This window comes from Phialemonium atrogriseum (genome assembly GCF_030411735.1).
Source record: "Phialemonium atrogriseum strain 8032-3 unplaced genomic scaffold QBC33scaffold_15, whole genome shotgun sequence".
Lineage (NCBI taxonomy): Eukaryota > Fungi > Ascomycota > Sordariomycetes > Cephalothecales > Cephalothecaceae > Phialemonium > Phialemonium atrogriseum.
In genome coordinates, this window is record NW_026848152.1 from 1 (window position 1) to 20,421 (window position 20,421).

A 20,421-nucleotide genomic window follows, 5' to 3' on the forward strand; every position below is an offset into this window, starting at 1 on the left:
TTAAGGTTAGGGTTGCCTTTGGCAGGAAAGTCCTTTGGACTTCAAATGCCAATTATAAGGTAAGGATTAATCACGTGACTTAGCTACTTTGTAGGTTTATAAATAAGTCATATGTGTTGCTTAATCAGCAAACCGCTTAGTCATCACTATTGTGGTTACCTTAATATATGGGTTTGAAGTTAGACTTATCAAGTAATCTTTATATACTGCCCTAGCTACTGCCTTAGCTACTACCCTAGCTACTGCCCTGGCTTTAAGGTGGGGTAGGTGGATTTTCTAGGCTAGTAAAGACTAGCGCCACTACTGTTGATTTTTTGTGAAAGTTGAGGGTATTTTCTTCCCTTTTTTAGAAGGCAAGATTCCTGCGTATTGAAGAGTCCCAATTTAAGTCCCAACCTTCAAGAGCTTTGTCAAGGAATAGGTAGAAGCACCCAGTGGTATTATAAGTAGCCACTTTACAGTAGTTACACCAAGCCCCTTTTGTAAATTTCCACGCTGCCTTTTTAAATCCTTGATTAGATCCATTTTTCTAACTACCTTTATAAGGTTTATTAACCTTGTAAGGTAATTTTGACTGCCTTACTACCATTACTTTGGTAGTAAATCCTTTATTGTCTGCTAGTCTGCATAATTCATCAAGCAAACTATTACACAACATAGTCAAAGTATAAGCTTTGATGTTTTTACATAAGGCTTGCATGATATTTGCCACAAATCCTTCGTATCGATTAGTAAAGGCATTTAAAATCCAACTAAAGATACACTTATCGTTAAATTTCCACCCCTTTTAGTGTAATTCAGTCACCAGCTCTTTGGCTTTAGTAATAAATGCGTCCATACTGGCAAAATCTGCCAGTTAAATTCGCAAGAATTCCTTGAATAACAAGTAGTTGGTAGTAAAACCTTCCAGCTTGTAAGCCTGCTGCAAGGTATCCCATACAGCTTTAGCTTCTTTCAAGTGCTTGATATATTCAAGTAGTTCTTTTCCACACAAAAGCTTCAAAAGTCCTGCAGCTTGCTTGTTTTCTTTTGCAGTAGAGACTTTAAAGTCACCTCCTTCCTCAAAATCAGGGGTTTTATACAGGCAGTGATCCAGATCCTTCATTTCTAAGGCAACTGGCACATGAATTGACCAAGTAGGGTAGTTGGCCGCGCTAGTAAGAAGAGGAATAGTAATTTTGCTGTCCATTTTGAGTGAAAAATCAAGTGAAATGGAAGAAATCAGGTAAAGAATTCAGTTAGAAAGACAAGATTATGTAGTAAAAAGGATGATTTTTGTGTCTTGTAAGTAAACCAGTCACTTTCAAAAGGAAATGGAAAATACCACGTGAAAGAAGATAATAGAGTTATTAGTGGAAATCACGTGACAGGAAGGAAACCAAACCAGTAGTTGCCTTAATAAGCAAGGTTTGAAGTTGGAAGGTGCATAGGTTGACTAGTTGAAAGAGATTGAGCAATCCAGGCTCATAACCTCAAAAGGTTAGGTTGTGACCAAAGAGGTAGGTTATGAAAGCAAAGTATTCAACTAGTGAAAGTACTGCTGTAAGCAGTAGAAAGGCAGGAAGTAAGGTAGGCAAGTAAGATAGGCAAGTAAGGTGCAAAAGACTGGTTGTATTGTGTGGTTGATGATTTCACCAAAGTCAGCCGGCTAATCTAACTGACTATATAGTAAAAATTCAGTCTTCTTGCTTTACTTGATCTACTAGATCAAACAACTTGATACCTCGGATCGGCTGATCAGACCGGGTCCGTAGGATCCAATTGTTTGAATCAGTAGTAATACGTGGATCACACACTTACAAGGTGGTGATACGTATCAAGTGGTTTGACAGGGTTTGATGGTTTTAGGTGGTTTGATTTTCTGCACCTACCCTGTACTTTCAAGGCTACCCTGGACTTGCAGGGCTACCCTGGACTTGAGGTTAGGGTTGCCTTTGGCAGGAAAGTCCTTTGGACTTCAAATGCCAATTATAAGGTAAGGATCAATCACGTGACTTAGCTACTTTGTAGGCTTATAAATAAGTCATATGTGATGCTTAATCAGCAGACCGCTTAGTCATCACTATTGTGGTTGCCTTAATATATAGGTTTGAAGTTAGATTATCAAGTAATCTTTATAACGTGAAAGCGAATGAAGTTATTAGTAGAAATCACGTGACAGGAAGGAAACCAAACCAGTGGTTGCCTTAATAATCAAGGTTGAAGTTGGAAGGTGCGTAGGTTGACTAGTTGAAAGAGATTGAGCAATCCAGGCTCATAACCTCAAAAGGTTAGGTTGTGACCAAAGAGGTAGGTTGTAGAAGCAAAGTATTCAACTAGTGAAAATACTGCTATAAGCAGTAGAAAGGCAGGAAGTAAGGTAGGCATGTAAGGTGCAGAAGAGTGGTTGTATTGTGTAGTTGATAATGATAAAGATGTTCCTTCAAAGTCAGCTGGCTAATCTAACTGACTATATAGTAAAAATTCAGTCTTCTTGCTTTATTTGATTTACTAGATCAAACAACTTGATACCTTGAATTGGCTGATTAGACTGGGTCTGTAGGATCTGATTGTTTGAATTAATAGTGTTACGCCCCGAAGGCCCGGGTCAATATTGCCCCGGCCCCCACGCGCGGGGCCTGGGAAAGCCCGGTGGCCAAGGTAGCTTGGTCCGCCACATAAAGTGGCTTCAAGTAATCAGCGCAAGCGTAGCCTTCAATTAGAAGGCCCTGTAATTAGTACAGTCCTACCCCGCAGGGTAGGAAGGCCCAGCTAGCCCAGTCGACAGTCCTACAAGGTCCCTGCAGAGAGCCTGCGTAGGGACTGCTAGGCAGCCCTGAGTTAAAGACCGCGATAGACCTGCCCAAAGGTTTACAAAGGCAGGCTTCAATATACATTCTAGCTAAGAAGCTGCTTAAGACAGTTTCCTACCTAATTTACTAGCAATACTGTCGCAACTGCCTTCTTTCTCAAAACCTGTGCCAATTAGCCACCTTGTATAAGTCAGTCAGACTAATCACCCCTATGCCTCTATCTCGCTGCCAACCCAAGTCTTGCAACCTGTTACAACTTTGAAGCCTCTTTTAACAAGCTTGCTATACAGCACGCTTTTGCCTTCAATCCAATACACTAACCCTACCAAATTCCACAATGTTGAATAACAATAACAACGCCAGCATGCCTAATCAACCTAGCGTTAACCCTGCCGCTAGCCTTGCAGTAGACTTCTTTGCTACTACCCTACTAGCTAGACAAGTAGCTCCTACTGCCACGAACCTAAAGGGCTACCTAGCCTACAATATCAACCATGTCTACTCCTACTTGCATAGGCAGATTCAATACTATATAAATAGCGCCTATATTCTAGATAACTAGCTAGCTGCCTTTGTCAAGGCAGTAAAGCTTTGCAACAAAGCGCAGCAACTCACTAGCCTAGGTTTAAAGACTAACAACAAGTCGTCGCAACTTACCAGTACGCTAGCTCTAAGCACAGTCTGAGAGAGCCAACCAGCTACCCCCTAGCCTAAGAATACAGCTGCAAATCTAGCTTAGAAAGCCTGCCAGAAGCCTAATTAAAGGTCTCGCCAAGCCTTTAGTCAAGGGTCTTACCTAAGACCTCACTAGCTATCTCTTAACAAAGACAGCAAGCTTGATAATTACTTTAAGGCCTACCCTAGCTTAAAAGGCACTTGTATTGACAAGATTACTATACTAAAGGCTAATAAGGGTCTTGCCAACTACTGCGCCTAGTTTAACAACCTTGAGACTGCTTTTATTGCAGACCTTAACTAGTACTAGACTGCTAATATATAGGTTGCCTTTGCTACTAGTTACTTCGACTAGACTATAAAAAACCGTTGGCATATAGCAATCAACGCCTACCTATACATATGCCGCTACTAGCGTAAATTTGTCTGCTAGGTTTAACAAAACCACTCTTACATGCAAGCTAACTGTCAAGACAACCTTTAAAAGTAGTTTAAAGCCTAGCAGAAGGACAGTAAAAGCCTAGTTGACTTTTATACCTAACTAGAGTCTCTAGCTCTTAAAGCTAGCTAGACAATTAGCTACAACCTCCTCTTACATTAATTTACTAGCTAGCTGCGTGATAGCCTGCATTAGCGTTGCTATTGATTAGCTGCTTAACAATGCCTAAGAGGTTTGAAAGACCTATAATACTAACAAGCCCTAACTTAACCAAGACTTTACAGGCAATAACTAGTCTTATAGCAAGAACTGCAACAAACGCCTAGCTAATAATAACTATAGCGATAACTATAACAACTGTGGCAATTATAGTCAAGGCTTTTAGTCATAACCTTCTGGCAAGATAACTGACGCCAAAAAGCAACACTGCAAAGACTAGCGCCTTTGCTTCAAATGTGGTAAGGCAAGGCATATCTCAAAGGACTGCCAAGGTTAGTATAACCTAAACCCACCTGCCAATACTACCATGACAACCTCTTTGACAGCGCCTGCAGGTGCTGCCTACAAGGCTAGGGCCTAACTAGCTACTACTAGGAAGGTTACAAAGCTTGACAACAACACTGACGTCAACTACACTACGTCTAATTCTAACAAGCACATTGCCAAGTGCCAAAAAAACGATTAGAGAGCTGCATAGTTTTTAATGCAAGCTTTACTAACTACCTAAAAGCAGTTAAGGCAGTTAATACCTAGGGAAAAGTGGCTATTAATGGCAAGGCTAAGAAGGTTCTGATTAGCCTAGACATCTATGCTAAGTTAGACCTAGTGGCTTTTAACTATGTCAGACTAATAGGCTTGAAGCTTTGCTAGCAATGCAAGCATAACCACTCAATACTAGAAATTAAGGGTGCTGGCAAGACTATAGTAAAGACTTACAAAGTCTACCACCTGCGCCTTAAACTTACTAACTGCTAAAAGCATAGCGTCAAAGTGATTAGGCTCTTTGTAGCAGTCAATTGCAATCTATTCAACGCCTTAGTCTTAGTAGGCTAGCCTATTTTGCAAGACTTAAAGATTAATATTTACAACGGCAACGCTATGTGAAAGTACTTTTACTGCCTGCAAATCTAGCTAGTAAAGATTAGTGAATTTACCTAAAAAAACCTTACGCAAGTAAAGGTCTGCGTCTTTAAAGTCTAGGCACAATACTAGCCCTTAGTCGCCAAAGACAACAAAGACAACTCTTTGGAAGACTCTAGTCTCTTAGACCTTTAACAATTACCGCAGCGCCTAGCTAACTACAATAGCAACGTGTTTGACAGTTGCTAGGCAAAGCTACTGCCTTCTTACAAAGAGAGCAATCATGCAATTAATATAATACCTAGTAAATCACTACCTTTCTAGCATATATTTAACCTCTCCCTTGCAAAACTGCAAGTCTTAGAGAACTTTATCAACAATGCCTTAGAAAAGGGTATTATCAAAGAGTCTGTCAGCCTTACCAAAGCTCCTATACTCTTCATTCCTAAGAAAGATAGGACTCTCTAGTTATGCGTTGACTACTAAAGACTTAACAAAATTATAGTAAAAAACCATTACTTACTACCTCTAATTAGTAAGCTTTTAAACTGCCTAAACAGCGCTATAGTCTTTTTAAAAATTAACCTACAAGTAGCTTACTACTAGATACAAATCTAGGAAGGCAACAAGTAAAAGACTGCTTTTTGCATGCACTATAGCTACTTCAAATTCCACATGATGCCTTTTAGGCTTACCAATGCACTTGCAACCTTCTAAGCCTATATCAATAAGGCCTTGCAAGGCTATGTCAATAGCTTCTGCATCGTTTATCTCAACAATATCCTCATTTTCTCCTAGTTAGAAGAAAACTACTAGCAGCACCTTGATTAGGTCTATAAACAGCTATGCTAATTTGAATTATTTGGCAATGCAAAGAAGTGCTCTTTCTTCTAGACTAAGGTTAAATTCCTTAGCTTTATTGTCAATATAAAGGGTCTCTAAATAGACCCTAGCTGCGTAGAAGCAGTATGTAAGTAGTTAAACCACCTTCTAAGAACTTACAGAGATATTCAAGTCTTTCTTAGCTTTTGCAACTTCTACTAGAGGTTTATTTTTGCCTTCTCATGCATAGCCTAGCTACTACATAACCTACTAAAGAGTATAAAGAATAGCTAAAAGCTAGGTCAAATTGGTAACAACTAGGAAAAGCCCTAGCAGCAGGCTTTTTAAGCCCTAATCAACGCCTTTACTATAGAGCCAGTACTGCATTACTATAACCCTAACTAGTTACTGCATGTAGAAACTAACGCTTCTAATTATGCATTAGCTAGGATAATTTCCTAGCAATTTGACAACAGCTAGCACCTTATTGCCTACTACTCTTAAAAGTTCTCCAAGGCTAAGGTAAACTACCTAGTCTACAACAAGAAGCTAATGGCAATAGTTATAAGCTTCTAGCACTAAAAGCACTACCTTAAAGGCGCTACAAAAGTCTAGGTTTACTTAGACTACAAAAACCTTAAGCAGTTTATAGATTAGACTTAGCTTAACAGTCGTCAAGCTTACTAGTTGATTTAGCTAGTGCCATACAATTTCTAGATTTTCTACTAGAAAAGCGCGTTAAACCTAGCAGATAAGCCCTTATGCAGACCTAACTATATTAGCAAAAACTGCCTTATTAACAATACGCTAGTCACCTAGCTATTACTCTTACTATACGCAAAGCTAGTAAAACCTACTAGTATAGTAAAAGCATAGCTAGGCTTCTAGGCAGCTGCTAAGCTACAGCTAAGCCTTTAGGCAGCTAAAGCGCAGCTAGGCCTTTAGGCAGCTGCTAATTAAGATAAATGCAGGCTAGCTTTAACCTACACCTTCTCTAAGCCTAACCTAGTAAAGGCTAGAGTTTGCTTTTTGCAAGACAAGACAGCCTAGACTGCTAGCAAGGCTAAGGAAAGAGACTAAGGTCTACAAGGTTAAGGATTACTGTTATATACTAGTAACTTTGCTACTAGCTACAAGCAGGCTTGCAAGACATTGCCTTTGCTAAATTGCAACAAAGCAATTGCATGCAAACTCTATATGCAAGTTATTACTAGATAGCAAGCTGCTAAGGCAACCTAGGGTTTTAAATCACTTGACAAGAAAGCTAAGACTCTGTTACTAATCAGACTTATTACAAAAGCCTAGAAAGCCAACTCTTACTGCCAAAAGGTTTAGGCAAGCCTTTCTAAAAGTCCTTGCTTTAGTAAGGTTAATATAAAAGGCATAACTGCGCAAAGTTCTATTTAGTCTCTTAACTATGCAGACAATAGCCTTCTATTACACTATTAGGGTAAGATTTACATCCTAGCGCAAGAATTGCTATAGCAAAAGCTTTTCTAGCACTTCTATAACTACCCTATAGCAAGTCACTAAGGCATAGACTAAACCAAAAAGCTAATCTAGAGGCACTTTAATTGGAAAAGCCTTAAGGCAAAAGTCTAGGAGTATGTTAGTAGCTGCTAGCCTTGCCAAAGCAAAGCAATTTACTAGCACTGCCTTTATAGAAAGCTGCAAGCATTGACTTTGCAAGACAATGCATGCCTCTTCTAGCATATATTGTTAGATTAGATTATAGAGCTTCTAGAGTCTTAAAAGAAGAGTATTAGCAAGTGATATAACAGTATCTTTACTGTTATAGACTGCCTTACAAAGTTAGTCTGCTTTATACCAATCTGCAGTAATATGTCTGTAGTAGACTTTGCAAAGCTGTTTTTCAAGCATATCAAATTACAATATAGCATGCCTTTAAGCATAGTAAGCAACTAAGACTTCTAGATTATAGCTTAATTCTAGCAAGAAGTTTGCATGCAGATTTTAATCAAAAGGCAACTTTCTATAGCTTATCATCTGCAAACTAATAGGTAGTTAGAGGCTTTTAATCAAGTAGTAGAAGACTACTTGAAAGCCTATATAGCAGACAACTAGGCAAATTAGGTAAACCTCTTCCTGCTAGCGTAGTTTGCTTACAATAATAGTTAAGGCTATGTAATAGGAAAATCGCTAAATTACTTGTTATATAGCTTTAATTGCAAAGTTAGGTTTCATGCTGCAAACAGCGTAGCTTTAGGGAGAGATTGCCTATACTTGACTAATCAGACTAACAGCACGCCTTTGTTAGCCTCTGCTAGCGCAGTACTAGGCAAGAAGCGCCTAAGGAAACACCTGCCAATGCCTAGGGTTTAAGCCTGACTGCAAAAGTTGAAAGCTCTTAAAGACAACCTATAGGTTAAGTTAGCGCAGGCTGCTAAGCATATAGCTAAGTATTACAACTATACTTATATGCTTAAGCAGTTTAAGGTTAACAATTTGGTCAAGCTATTAACCAAGAACCTACAGTTGAAAACCTTAAAGCTTAGCCTGCATTAGATTAGGCTTTTCTAGGTGATTGAATAGGTAGGCAGTTAAGTGTACCAACTTGCATTGTCTGATAAATATAGCTGCCTCTACAACATCTTTCCAATCCAGCTATTAGAAGACTACCGCCCCTGCTTTAGCAAAGGTCTACTACCTTCTCTAGACTTTGACGACTCTAAGGAAGAATAGGAGGTTGAAGAAATCTGCGACAACGCTGAATTTAACAGCGTGAAGCACTACCTTGTCAAGTAGGCAAATTAGCTGTCAGAATATAACACCTGGGAATTGCTAGAGCATCTAGAAAACGCCCTGAAGGCAGTCTGCGCGTACGAAAAGGCTTGCGGAAAGAAGAGGCCTGCGCCTACAAAGGCTGGGAATGACGGCGACAGCGACAACAGTGGTGGCAAGAACCCTGTAAGGTCCCTACCAGACCCCCAGGCCCCAGCCCGCAAGGCCCCGACAGTAGGCAAGCAGATCAGACAGTCAAAAAGGGTCCGGAAGTAAGGTTCTTGCCAAGTCAGTCACTCTTTTTCCTTACCCAACCAAAAAAGAGGTCGCGGAAGGTTTTTTAACAAGGATTTGGCGCCAGCTAGTCAGGCAGAAGGCGCCTACCTACCGGCGAGTAATCGGGTAGGGCGTGGAGGGTGCTGGGGACGCAGACGTCTTCTTGGAGGGAGGATAGTTGTTACGCCCTGAAGGCCCGGGTCAATATTGCCCCAGCCCCCACGCGCAGGGCCCAGGAAAGCCCAGTAGCCGAGGTGGCTTGGTCCGCCACATAAAGTAGCTTCGAGTGATCAGCGCAAGCGTGGCCTTCAATTGGAAGGCCCTGTAATTAGTACGGTCCTACCCTGCGGGGTAGGAAGGCCCAGCTGGCCCGGTCGACGGTCCTACGGGGTCCCCGCGGGGGGCCCGCGTAGGGACCGCCGGGCAGCCCTGAGTTAAAGACTGCGATGGACCTGCCCGAAGGTTTACGAGGGCAGGCTTCAATATACGTTCTGGCCGAGAAGCTGCTTGAGACAGTTTCCTACCTGATTTACTAGCAATACTGTCGCGACCGCCTTCTCCCTCGGAACCCGTGCCAATTAGCCACCTCGTATAAGTCAGTCGGACTGATCACCCCCGTGCCTCCGTCCCGCTGCCAACCTGGGTCCTGCGACCCGTTACAAATAGTAAATCACACACTTACAAGGTGGTGATACATATCAATTAGTTTGGCAGGGTTTGAAGGTTTTAGGTAGTTTGATTTTCTGCACCTACCCTGTACTTGTAAGGTTACCCTAGACTTGCCAGGCTACCCTGTCCTTAGGGTTAAGGTTGCCTTTAGCAGAAACATTCTTTAGACTTCAAATGCCAATTATGAGGTAAGGATTTATCTCGTGACTTAGCTACTTTGTAGCCTTACAAATAATTCACTTATGATGTTTAATCAGCAAACTGCTTAGTCATCACTATTGTGGTTACCTTAATATATGGGTTTGAAGTTAGACTTATCAAGTAATCTTTATAAAATTTGCACCGCGAGAAACGGCAAAAGACGAACTCTCGGAAACGGCAGTGGATAGGCAGCGTGTAGACACGCCACTCGCCTCAGCGCCGTCCTAGACTCGTGCACATGGTGATCGCTTGTGTCCTCGAAGATGATGGGATACCGCACAGGTGCGACGAGGCCGCAATGCGCCTTGACGTGTCGACGTTAGTGGGGTCCTGCACGCAGCGACCTGCTCCACAAGAGCCCACGGCAGGCCGGCTGTGGACCAGATTTGGTCTCGGTGGACGATGGATGGTGACCACTTGTGCGGAGAAGGTGGTCTGTCCACGAACACTTTGTTCATGCCGTCGAGCACCCTACTTCCAGGAAGAGATGGATGCTCGAAAGATGTGGCATGGCAAGACATCGGCTGCCACTTGCGGTTCGCACGACTAATGCTGAGTCTGCTTGACCGCCTGTTGCGGTCCGCTAGCCCGGGACCTGAGGTTACAAGTTCAATAATTGCTAAGACGTATTTTGGCCTGACTTGGTCTTTACAACCGTGCCCCGCCCACATTGACATCGATATGTAACCGCCAATGACGCATCACCGTTTTCCTAATTAGGAAATTTCAATTTTCACTAATAATTCCTATCTCCATCAAGAGTCATTCCCAACAGATTCGGCCAACGGGAGTAAATGTTGAGACGATGCTCTACAGTCTTGGCCTCGCGCTCAAGTTTCGGGAACCGACTCAAAGTCGGGCCTTATTTATCATTGCAGGGCTTTCCGGGAAGGATGCCGTGCTCGGCGTTGGAGGTTCCCAGTCCGGTATCTTTGGCATGGTCCTGCTTATATACACCAAGAGGTATAAGTATTTAGAAAACTCCCACCTCTAATGACTCCTCAATCCACTCTCTTCGTATGGGAACAATCGTTTCTCCACTCTTGATATTCCTTTTTATATGCCAAAGGTACTCTCTTATTCTCCCATCGCAACGAAAATGACGGCCGACACTCTTAGCCTCCAGGGAAAAGTCGCCATCGTCACCGGCTCCGGCCGCGAAAATGGCATCGGTGCAGGTATAGCCCTCGCATTCGCCCGTAATGGTGCTTCCGTCGCCGTCAATTATGTCTCCGACTCTAGCAAGGATCGCGCCGCCAACGTCTGCGAAAACTTACGGAAAGTCGGCGGGCAGGCTATCGCCGTGCAAGCTGCCGTAGATACAGTCGAGGGAGCCCGGGATCTTGTCAACAAGACCCTTGAAGGTTTTAAGACGGACCACATTGACATCTTAGGTATGAGGTGCAGTAATGTATTAAGCGTTCTTCGCGCGAGTCAAACTGAGCCCTTCTTGGATAGTCAACAACGCTGGCACCGCCTTCTTCTGCCCAATCACCGACGAACCGGATGTCGAACAATTAGCCAAGGTCTTCCAGCTGAACGTTCTTGGTCCCTTCTATATGGTCAATAGCGTTGTTCCGCACATGCCCCCCGGCGGCCGCATCATCAACATCAGCTCTACCAATTCCAAGAGGGGCAACGTGAACATTTCAACGTATGCAGCGTCCAAGGCAGCTTTGGACAATCTGACATGGACTTGGGCCGAAGAGGTACGTTAGCTAGGTTTCCATCCGCCATTCTTTGCCACAATTACTTGCCTCTCCTTTTTAGATGCCTTTTCAACCCGTCAAGATGCGCGCCGGAGCTTGGGTTTGGCATATCGCTAACTTTATTTGCCTTTCTCATAGCTCGGCCGGAGCAAGGGCCTCACCGTCAACTCTGTAGCTCCTGGCCCGGTATTGACAGACATATACCCAAAGGGACGTGAGGAAGAGCTCATGGCCGCGGAGATAGCCCTGACCAAGGCCGACAACCGTGCCGGAACCACTGCTGATATTGGCGATGCCGTACTTCTCTTGGTCAACGAGAGATCCAGATGGATCACGGGCCAGTACATTGGTGTCAATGGAGGAGTTACACACTAGAACAATCACAATGGTTGAATTAGAGCCAACAATGAACATGATTCTATGCAAGGTTTTCCATCGTCAGCAGACTCACATAGCAAATCTCTGGCCCCCCCAATGTCGTTGTCATGGGTGAATTCTGCATGTCAGACGCGCCTCAATATCGCACCTGAGCTGTGCCATCTCTTGTATGGCCGCTTTCTCAACCCAGACGACTTGACGCAGACAAGACATTAAGTCATCCCAAGAGTGTAGCGATAGACATGACATGATATTCATGATCTCGTCCATGAACCAAAGTCTGGCTGATCCTGCCTCCATCAATGTTTGAATGATTAGCACCCACAACTTCAGCTCTGCCCACCCAGCCCAGACTTTGGCTTCACATTGCGTCAGCAGTTGCCGCACGTGGCTTCTGCGATGCGCGGCACAATACAGATTGTCGCCAGAGGTTGTGGTTATCACAGTGGATAGCAGAGCGAGGACGGATATCCGGACCAATTCCACGGCTGCACAGACTGGCGTCATTTGCAATATGGCTTCCTGTGCCCTTTCATTTAGGCCAATGCAGTTCGTCATCCTCGGGAGTGACAAGACGTTGTGCACAAGCGTGCATATTGGAATTAGCAGATCCAAGGTTATCCTATTTGTATTCCACGTGTGATTGAGCAGGGTTGCAAGCTGCGAGGCGGAGTTCAGGGCGCTGTCAATGACAACGATTGCTGTCTTGTCGAACGACGAGGTCAACTTGAATATTTGAGAGGATGCCAAAAGCCTTTGCACACAATGCAGATTGGACTGTTTGGCACAGGGCAGCACGCAGGAATGTCGTGGTAGCTGGAATCGTGGAGGGGCGTCGTCGACCAGTGACCCGAGGACATCAGCACTATCAAAGCACATAGTCAGAAAAAAAGACCATGACACAAGAGTAAGGTGTAGGTGGATTCATTCTCACATGAATAATGACTGGCGGATGGGTGGACACGAGTCGAGTGCCTCCACGCCGCCACCAAGCTGAACGACCTTGTCTAGCCCCTTCATATGCATCGTCCATCTTTCGCGATTGCAGACACGCATCTGCTCTACCTAGTCAGTACAAGACTAGATTGCCAAGCACATGGATATAGTCTTCTTACATCAAAAACCGCTAAGCAAATGATAGTGCCAATGATGGCATGACAACTGACCCGACTTTCTGGTGCAATAATGGATTTACGAACAAGACTGAGTGATTCTGTGTACTGCTTCATCTCATCCAGAGATGCTGCTTGATCTGGCTGAGGTTTTTGTTGTAATGTATCATCGAGATTCATGTCCAACCTCTCGCAAAATTCATGAGCTGAATCGGCCATCGCCAAGGCCAGAAGTCCTTCGGAAACCATGTCCATGGCCCAGAAGAGACGTTGGAAGTTGATGCAGACCTTGACGTCGCCCCAGTAGGACGGAATAGAATGCGGCAGAGTCCTTGACACCGTAATGGCGCTTTGACCTGTGCTTGGAGAGTGAACCGCGTCCCTCCTTCTTGAACGACCAATGTCCTTCATGACATGACGACGAATCTTGCGTTGTATGGTCTCACTCTTGATCTGCATTGGGCAGTCAACATTGACAAAGGTAAGTCTAGACGCCAAAGCCTGGTCCTTTCGATTGGAAGCTTGTTTGTCCAGTGATGTGGTCTGCACCTTGAATTTGAGCTTCATGATGATACCGTTGTTTTCTGGCGTGACCTGATCTTTCGCATCGCCAATCTGCTGCTTGTCGTGTAGGTATGTTACAGGGATTGAAGGTGGAGTACCTGATTTAGCCCAACACAAAGCTCGCATTTGAAACCCTTGTCATCATCCACGTGACGTTGTGTTTCCTGTCCTCGGTAAAGGAACCATTTATTCCGAAAGGGGCCGGGATGGACACCCGACAGCTTGGACGTCACCTCCGAAAATATCCCTTTCGGCCGTCTACTGTACTTTCCGTTGTTATTTTCTCTCTCTGAACCTGCCGAAGCAGTTGCCTGACCATGCTCTACCGGGGCCTCCGTACCGTGGCCCATGCCGCGTCAAGGTTTTCTCTGACACCAGCTCAATACTCCCTACGATCCCTACCAACCCAGTTCCAGCAAGTCCGCAGCTATGCCGACAGGACGGTCAAGGTCCCAGCGATGGCCGAGTCCATCAGCGAAGGCACATTAAAGCAGTGGAGCAAGCAGATTGGCGAACACGTGCAGCAGGATGAAGAGATTGCGACAATCGAGACTGACAAGGTAGAGTAGACAGCTAGGGACTCCGGGACAGTGGCAGCCTTCCTACGGTTCGCTCCACGCTCCCAATGCACGCACAACCGGCTAATTCCATCGCCTTGTGATAGATCGATGTCGCTGTTAATGCACCGGAAGCCGGGATCATCAGGGAGTTCCTCGTCAACGAAGAAGATACCGTCACTGTTGGACAGGACCTTGTCCGCTTGGAACTCGGAGGAGCCCCTTCAGGTGACTCCGAGAAGCCAGCTTCGCCTGAATCGAAAGACAGTCAAGAAACTGTTCCAAAGGAGAAGACTCAAGAACCGGCCCCCGAGAAGCAAGCTGAGGCAGAGACAAAGCCCGAGTCCAAGCAGGAGACGAGCAAACCGGCCTCGCCTTCCCCGTCGGATACAAAGGAGACAGCGGCCCCAAAGCAGACCGGACAACCCTCGCAGCCACCGAAGGATGCCTCAAGCTCTGCGTCCGTGTTTGGAAATAGGGAGGAGCGACGAGTAAGTCCTCGTGGTACCAGACCATTACATGGAGACACACGCTGATCGAACTTTAGGTGAAAATGAACCGCATGCGTCTTCGCATTGCCGAGCGCTTGAAGCAATCCCAGAACACGGCTGCATCCCTTACCACGTTCCAGGAAGTCGACATGTCGGCGCTGATGGAGTTCCGCAAACTGTATAAGGAAGATGTGCTGAAGAAGACGGGCGTCAAGCTTGGATTCATGAGCGCGTTTGCTCACGCGTGCGTCCTGGCCATGCGCGATCTCCCCGTGGTTAACGCCTCGATTGAAGGGCCCAACGGCGGCGATACGATCGTCTATCGCGACTACGTCGACATTAGTGTTGCAGTTGCCACCGAGAAGGGCCTCGTGACCCCCGTGGTTCGCAACGTCGAGGCTCTGGACATGATCGGCATCGAGAAGGCTATCGCTGACATGGGCAAGAAGGCATGTGCTCTATATCCATCACCAAACAATCACGAAATGGCATGCTAATTGCTGGAACTAGGCCCGGGATGGGAAGCTGACTATTGAGGACATGGCTGGTGGGACCTTCACTATCAGCAACGGTGGCGTTTTCGGCTCTCTGATGGGTACGCCCATTATCAACCTCCCTCAGACCGCCGTCCTTGGGCTCCATGCTGTGAAGGAGCGCGCTGTCGTCGTCAATGGCAAGGTCGAGGCTAGACCTATGATGTACCTCGCCTTGACCTACGATCACCGGCTCCTGGATGGCAGGGAGGCTGTCCAGTTCCTGGTCAAGGTGAAGGATTACATCGAAGACCCGAGGAGGATGTTGCTGTAGACTCCCCATGTGGAATAATTACTCGGTGGAGAGGCTGGGAGACCCGGTCTATTATAGATCCCATCGTGTCGTGTATAGTGTAAAATATGTTTCACCACGCGAATCTGAACATTTCACCAGGGCGGCTCGTGTGATGCCTCGCACCCTTAGTTGCCCTTCAACTCCGCCATACACTCGCATACGCCACCGGCACGTCGCCCGGGACGTACTTGCCGCAGAAGACGCCGACTTCAAATTCTAGTCCATCCACGAGCGAGAGCTCCGGGCATGCGGCCCTGGGGTCGTAAGATGCTGTGATATGACGCTGTCGGCACCTGTACCTTTGGCAGTGGCGAACCTCCCTTGTCTGAGACAACCAACTCTTCCAGCATACACCGCGACATGGATATGAGGGTGCATCATGGATATGGGTGGTGGGGCTGGCTCAAGCCGTGCAAACCTCAACAGAATTACCAACTCCTTCAAAGGCAAGGAGGATCAAACTGAACTTAGTCAAAAGACCGCACTTTATTTTGTTCCTCGTTGATAGTATGAAAACCCTGGAACCCGATTGCTGGCGAACCCTTCGCGGTACGGTAGAATATGATGGATGGCGCCTGAATACCCCCGATTCTTTCGTCTTTTAGAAACCTTCGGCTTTGATCTGCCGATATATAAGATATTCACACTCGGCTGCTATACACATTGATGTTATTACTACCGATGACGGAGTCTAGTCGTGTTCAGCCATCCGCGTGGCCAGGTGAGACTTTGGGGACTGTTCCAAGTACACCGAGAGCCTTGACATGGCAAAAAGACAACCCCATTCGTGAAGACCGAGGGGGGGCTAAGGCTCCCCAAGGCATACAAAAGAAGCCAACCCAAACATACCAGGCGCAAATATCATTCTTCCTTGACTTGATAAAAAAAAAGTATTGGGCCTCTTCAACGAAGGCAGCCTGACTTGGCAAGCGCGTTGGAAACTGGGCATGTAAGTGTGTCGCAAACCAACATTCCCCAGCCCACCTACCAGTGTTTCTGGATTCCGCTTCCCAACGATAAGAGTAAGTATGTAATACAAGTGGGAATCCAGAGACGTCTCGTTGTTATGCTCCATCTATAATCCATCGAGTCACTTTCGGCCATGCGAGTGTGTCTATATTTTATTCCTGGCCCAAACCAGCTACTCTGGCGATAATACAAGCCGAACTACCTTTACATGGTTTATAAACTGCGAAATGCGCTAGGGATACTCTGGGGATCAACGCGACCCCCTCTGGTCCTCTTCAATCCGGTTGCGAGGTTGTTGAGCACCAACTCACTACCGCTATTACTTAATTAACTACATGCACCGGTGCTACTGAACAGGAAAGTGACGTAGTTCCGGTAGGCTGATCAAATCCCCATGCGAGAGGTATACTGTAAAGGCGTTGGACTAGAAGGGTTGAGATTCAGCAGCCTCCTCCATCCCAGAAGTTGGTGACCAAGATATGTTCGATAATTACTTATACGATGCGGACTAAATACTCCAGTACTGGCATGATGCCCGAAAGTGGATAGGACGACACCACCAGAAAGAGAGAGGACGAAGGACAATCAGGAAAACCCGATAGTAAGACGGGCATTACTCAGTACAAGTAAGGTTAGATTATGGTGGGAAATGCACATCAATATATTATTGTGTTTCTATTTACCGAAAGATGCATGATGGCATCTATATTGAGTTATTACACTATGTATCTATACTAGGACGCCTTGATCTGCTCTTACAAAGAGCATGAATAGAGCTGAAAAAAAGAAAAACAATTGCTCAGTACAATTTCATTCATTTGGCATCACCGAAGGCTTGCGATCTCAAGTGAGTGAGAGCTGCTGTGTGATATGCTTTGCCTCGAACTACACAAATACTTGTGGCTATGCCGCCTCCATTGCATTGATATGCGCATTCACTCGCTGTGCAAGCAATAGCTACGTACGATATCCTGGCCACGATATTGGGAGTGCATGGCTTCATCTAACCTCGTCATGGAGCATGGATGGTGGAGGTCATACTGTGTAAGTCGACATTGGCACCGAGCCGAGGTATTCCCGATATGGTAAGAATGTTGATCCGAGACCGACTCCATTTCTGAGGCACCAAGGCAGAAACCCCTCAAGCTTGGTGCTGAGCTCGGTCATTTGCAAAGCGTTTGACGACACAATTCTAATAGTTCTGCAACTTCGATCGACTCTGCGTCTACCGCAAATTCGGCTACCCGACAAGCATTGGCATATACCCGGCCCTCCTAGAAAGCCACCTGCCGTGCCTGCACGACCTTCGACGCTTCTCAATTGGCAGCCCTGGGCCACGGCCGACCTGCCCAGCATGTCCGCTCGACAGGCCGCCTTGTGAGCTCAATTGCTCCCGGCTAGAGATGCACAGCTGCTGATGATCCCACAGGTCACTATACCGTCGTTCGTTGAAGCTGGCGCTCGATTGGGCGGTCCATCGACACCTATGGCGGGGACAGGCGCTGTACATCCGATCACTGTTCGAGGCGAACCGAAACATCACCAATCCTAAACAACAACGTGTATGCGCGCCCTCCGAGAAGTTTGCCGACGCGCCTCCCCACTGACTGATCTTCGATCGCTTGCAGGCATTGTTGAAAGAGACGGAAAAACTGCTAGAGAAGTGGAAGCACCCAGATCCATATACCCATCCAACCGCTCCCGGAGGTACGTTGCATATGCATGACATAGGCCGACAGCTTGAGGCATTCATTCTGACACGCCGAAACAGGGTCAAAGTACGAGAGAAATCTTCCAGCGCCGATATTGGATCGTAAGTCCCCATTCGCATATGCTCGATCGATTTTTTCTAACCTCTATCAGCTCCCCCACCACTGAAATTTTGAAGTCTGGAGTTGCGCAGCATCATGCTCTGTACATAGTTGTTCTAGTAGACCAGAGGTGCAAATATTACAGCTTACTCTCGTTCTACCTGATTTCGACTCGCGCGTGCGCCGCTCAGAGTCAGGCTGTTATGCAACATTCATTCTACAAGGTATTCAGCAATCATGGAGAACTGCGGAAAGCCAAAAACTGGGTAGGAAAAGACAGTGGCAAAAGGCGAAGAGGCGCGATGTGATCTTCAAATAGGTATTTCTCATTCGTGACCGTGACCATGATGGGATTAATGTACAACCCTAACGCGTAAAAAAAGCAACCGTTGACCCTGAACCGTGACCCCATTTCATGAACCCAACGTGCCAACCAGAAAAAGCAAAACACCCGACCATCACACTGACCAACCAGTTTACAACTCTTGGCTCTGGGTCTTCCCGCCCTTGCCCGTTGACTTCTTGGGAAGCAGATCTGGTGGAATATCGTTAGAACGCGAGCCTCTGATAAAAGGGGAACGGGACTCACTCTGGTGAATATTGGGGAGGACACCGCCTTGGGCGATGGTGACGTGCCCGAGAAGCTTATTCAGCTCCTCATCGTTGCGGATGGCAAGCTGGAGATGGCGGGGGATGATACGGGTCTTCTTGTTGTCGCGCGCGGCGTTACCAGCCAGCTCGAGGATTTCGGCTGCGAGGTACTCGAGAACGGCGGCCAGGTAGACGGGAGCACCGGCACCGACACGCTGAGCGTAGTTGCCCTTCCGGAGGAGACGGTGGACACGGCCGACGGGGAATGCCAGACCAGCCTTGGATGAACGACTGAAGTGGATTATTAGCGCGTGTTGTTACAGCCGCGTTGGCTGGCAGATGCAACTGGACCCCCAAAAGACGCGTCTTGTCTTCTTAAACCGACAAGACATGGCAGACTGATCGGTAGAGCCAGGCATTTGGGAGGAATCTATCGGATCTGAACTTACGATTGCGCGTTCTTGGAACCGCTCGCCTTGCCACCGGACTTGCCGCCTCCAGTCATTTTGATAGATTTGTTTGGGGGTTGAGAAATACGGGTTGTGTTGATGTGTTGCGGAAATGAACCGGCAATGTGTTAGACCGTGGGCAGAGAGTTTGATGGCGAAAATTGTGATGAAGGGTGGAAGAGGTCGAAAGCGGGTGGGGGGGTTTGGCCGTTAAGTAGTTTTCGCGTTGGCAGGCACGATCACGGATCACAGATGCTCCTTGCGGCGCTGATTTGCAGATTATGCGCTAGTCCAAAATAGGCTTTGTTATGGGTGCGTGGCTTCCCTGTCGTCGCCTTGGAAGCTTTGACCAATCATGGGCGCGCATCTAGGAAAATCACCACGAAAAACACCCCACTCTTTAGGACCATTGTTATTTGGGCAGCCCCCAACCCCCAGAGATTGATATTTCAGTTTCTAGCCTCAGTCCCCTTCCATCCACCGTGCACCGACCACCATAATCAACCTCCCGTCATCAACCTCATCAATCTTGATCAACGACCTGACTTGCCTGGCTGATCTGGACGACAGCTGCTGCCCTTTCAGTCGTCTTTCTCTACCCAACTCTCTTTGGTTTTATTATTATTGTTTCCTTTCTTTTTGATCAACCACGGCCAAGTGGCAGTTCCCTGTTGATCTGAATTGTCCCAAACGAGGTGATTTTTCGTTCGTCACGGTTTGGAAAGCCGTTACATGGCGGCCCGGAAATTCAGGAGCTGGGGCCGGGCGTGTTGGAAAATTGCATTTGGGGTGCTGTTCCAGTCGTGCTGACGATGCATCTTGGTGAACCAACTTGAGAGGAAGGACACTGAGCAGTTCCTATTACTCGTTTGGCAGCTCTTTTACCATTCGAACCATGAGGTCATGATGGTGTGGGGAGGAAGGGATACGGTTTATGTCCCGCTTTTTGCTCCAAATAGGCTACTAGGTTTTGAGAAGCACCTGTCTGTGGCGCTGCTACTATGCAGTGCATGTATGTACTGTGTAATACGTACACCGTAGACAATCGAAACCGGACCCGGATGACTCGGACTCGGAGTGCCAAGACAAATGCTGTTCCTCAAGCGGGACCTCTGGAACTGTCAAAACCACACCTGGAGCAGATTCCGGGGCCGGTTTCGGAGAGCCTCGTGAATCCGGAGCAGACGGATCCACTTTGGCGGCCGATGGTACGGCATTTCTCACGAGCTAGGAACGCGGTTTTATTCGGTGACCAAGAGATTGTGA

The 20,421-nt window shown here is 46.4% G+C and overlaps 5 protein-coding genes across 5 annotated transcripts; 3 read left to right on the top strand and 2 right to left on the bottom strand.

The window, feature by feature from the left end:
- The first annotated feature begins 10,605 nt into the window (after window positions 1–10,605).
- On the top strand, window positions 10,606–11,827 carry QBC33DRAFT_540773 (uncharacterized protein). The gene is made up of 3 exons (XM_060428095.1): window positions 10,606–11,090; window positions 11,155–11,405; window positions 11,544–11,827. Exons 1-3 carry the CDS (start codon window positions 10,757–10,759, stop codon window positions 11,778–11,780), a joined length of 822 nt encoding a protein of 273 aa, XP_060282574.1. The 5' UTR covers window positions 10,606–10,756; the 3' UTR covers window positions 11,781–11,827.
- QBC33DRAFT_94613 (uncharacterized protein) lies at window positions 11,408–13,540 on the bottom strand. The gene is made up of 3 exons (XM_060433211.1): window positions 12,899–13,540; window positions 12,718–12,839; window positions 11,408–12,648 (listed from the first exon to the last, which is right to left on the bottom strand). The coding sequence occupies exons 1-3, from the start codon at window positions 13,460–13,462 to the stop codon at window positions 11,889–11,891; spliced, it is 1,446 nt and encodes a 481-aa protein (XP_060282575.1). The 5' UTR covers window positions 13,463–13,540; the 3' UTR covers window positions 11,408–11,888.
- Window positions 13,541–13,671: 131 nt separating this feature from the next.
- QBC33DRAFT_540775 (uncharacterized protein) lies at window positions 13,672–15,437 on the top strand. Its single transcript, XM_060428096.1, has 4 exons — window positions 13,672–14,019; window positions 14,124–14,507; window positions 14,564–14,956; window positions 15,018–15,437. Exons 1-4 carry the CDS (start codon window positions 13,777–13,779, stop codon window positions 15,312–15,314), a joined length of 1,317 nt encoding a protein of 438 aa, XP_060282576.1. The 5' UTR covers window positions 13,672–13,776; the 3' UTR covers window positions 15,315–15,437.
- Window positions 15,438–17,480: 2,043 nt separating this feature from the next.
- Window positions 17,481–18,499, top strand: QBC33DRAFT_540780 (complex 1 protein). The gene is made up of 5 exons (XM_060428097.1): window positions 17,481–17,681; window positions 17,734–17,866; window positions 17,933–18,011; window positions 18,076–18,117; window positions 18,168–18,499. Exons 1-5 carry the CDS (start codon window positions 17,659–17,661, stop codon window positions 18,188–18,190), a joined length of 300 nt encoding a protein of 99 aa, XP_060282577.1. The 5' UTR covers window positions 17,481–17,658; the 3' UTR covers window positions 18,191–18,499.
- On the bottom strand, window positions 18,421–19,319 carry QBC33DRAFT_540782 (histone h2a). The gene is made up of 3 exons (XM_060428098.1): window positions 19,156–19,319; window positions 18,705–18,997; window positions 18,421–18,650 (listed from the first exon to the last, which is right to left on the bottom strand). The coding sequence occupies exons 1-3, from the start codon at window positions 19,209–19,211 to the stop codon at window positions 18,592–18,594; spliced, it is 408 nt and encodes a 135-aa protein (XP_060282578.1). The 5' UTR covers window positions 19,212–19,319; the 3' UTR covers window positions 18,421–18,591.
- Between the last annotated feature and the right edge of the window lie 1,102 nt (window positions 19,320–20,421).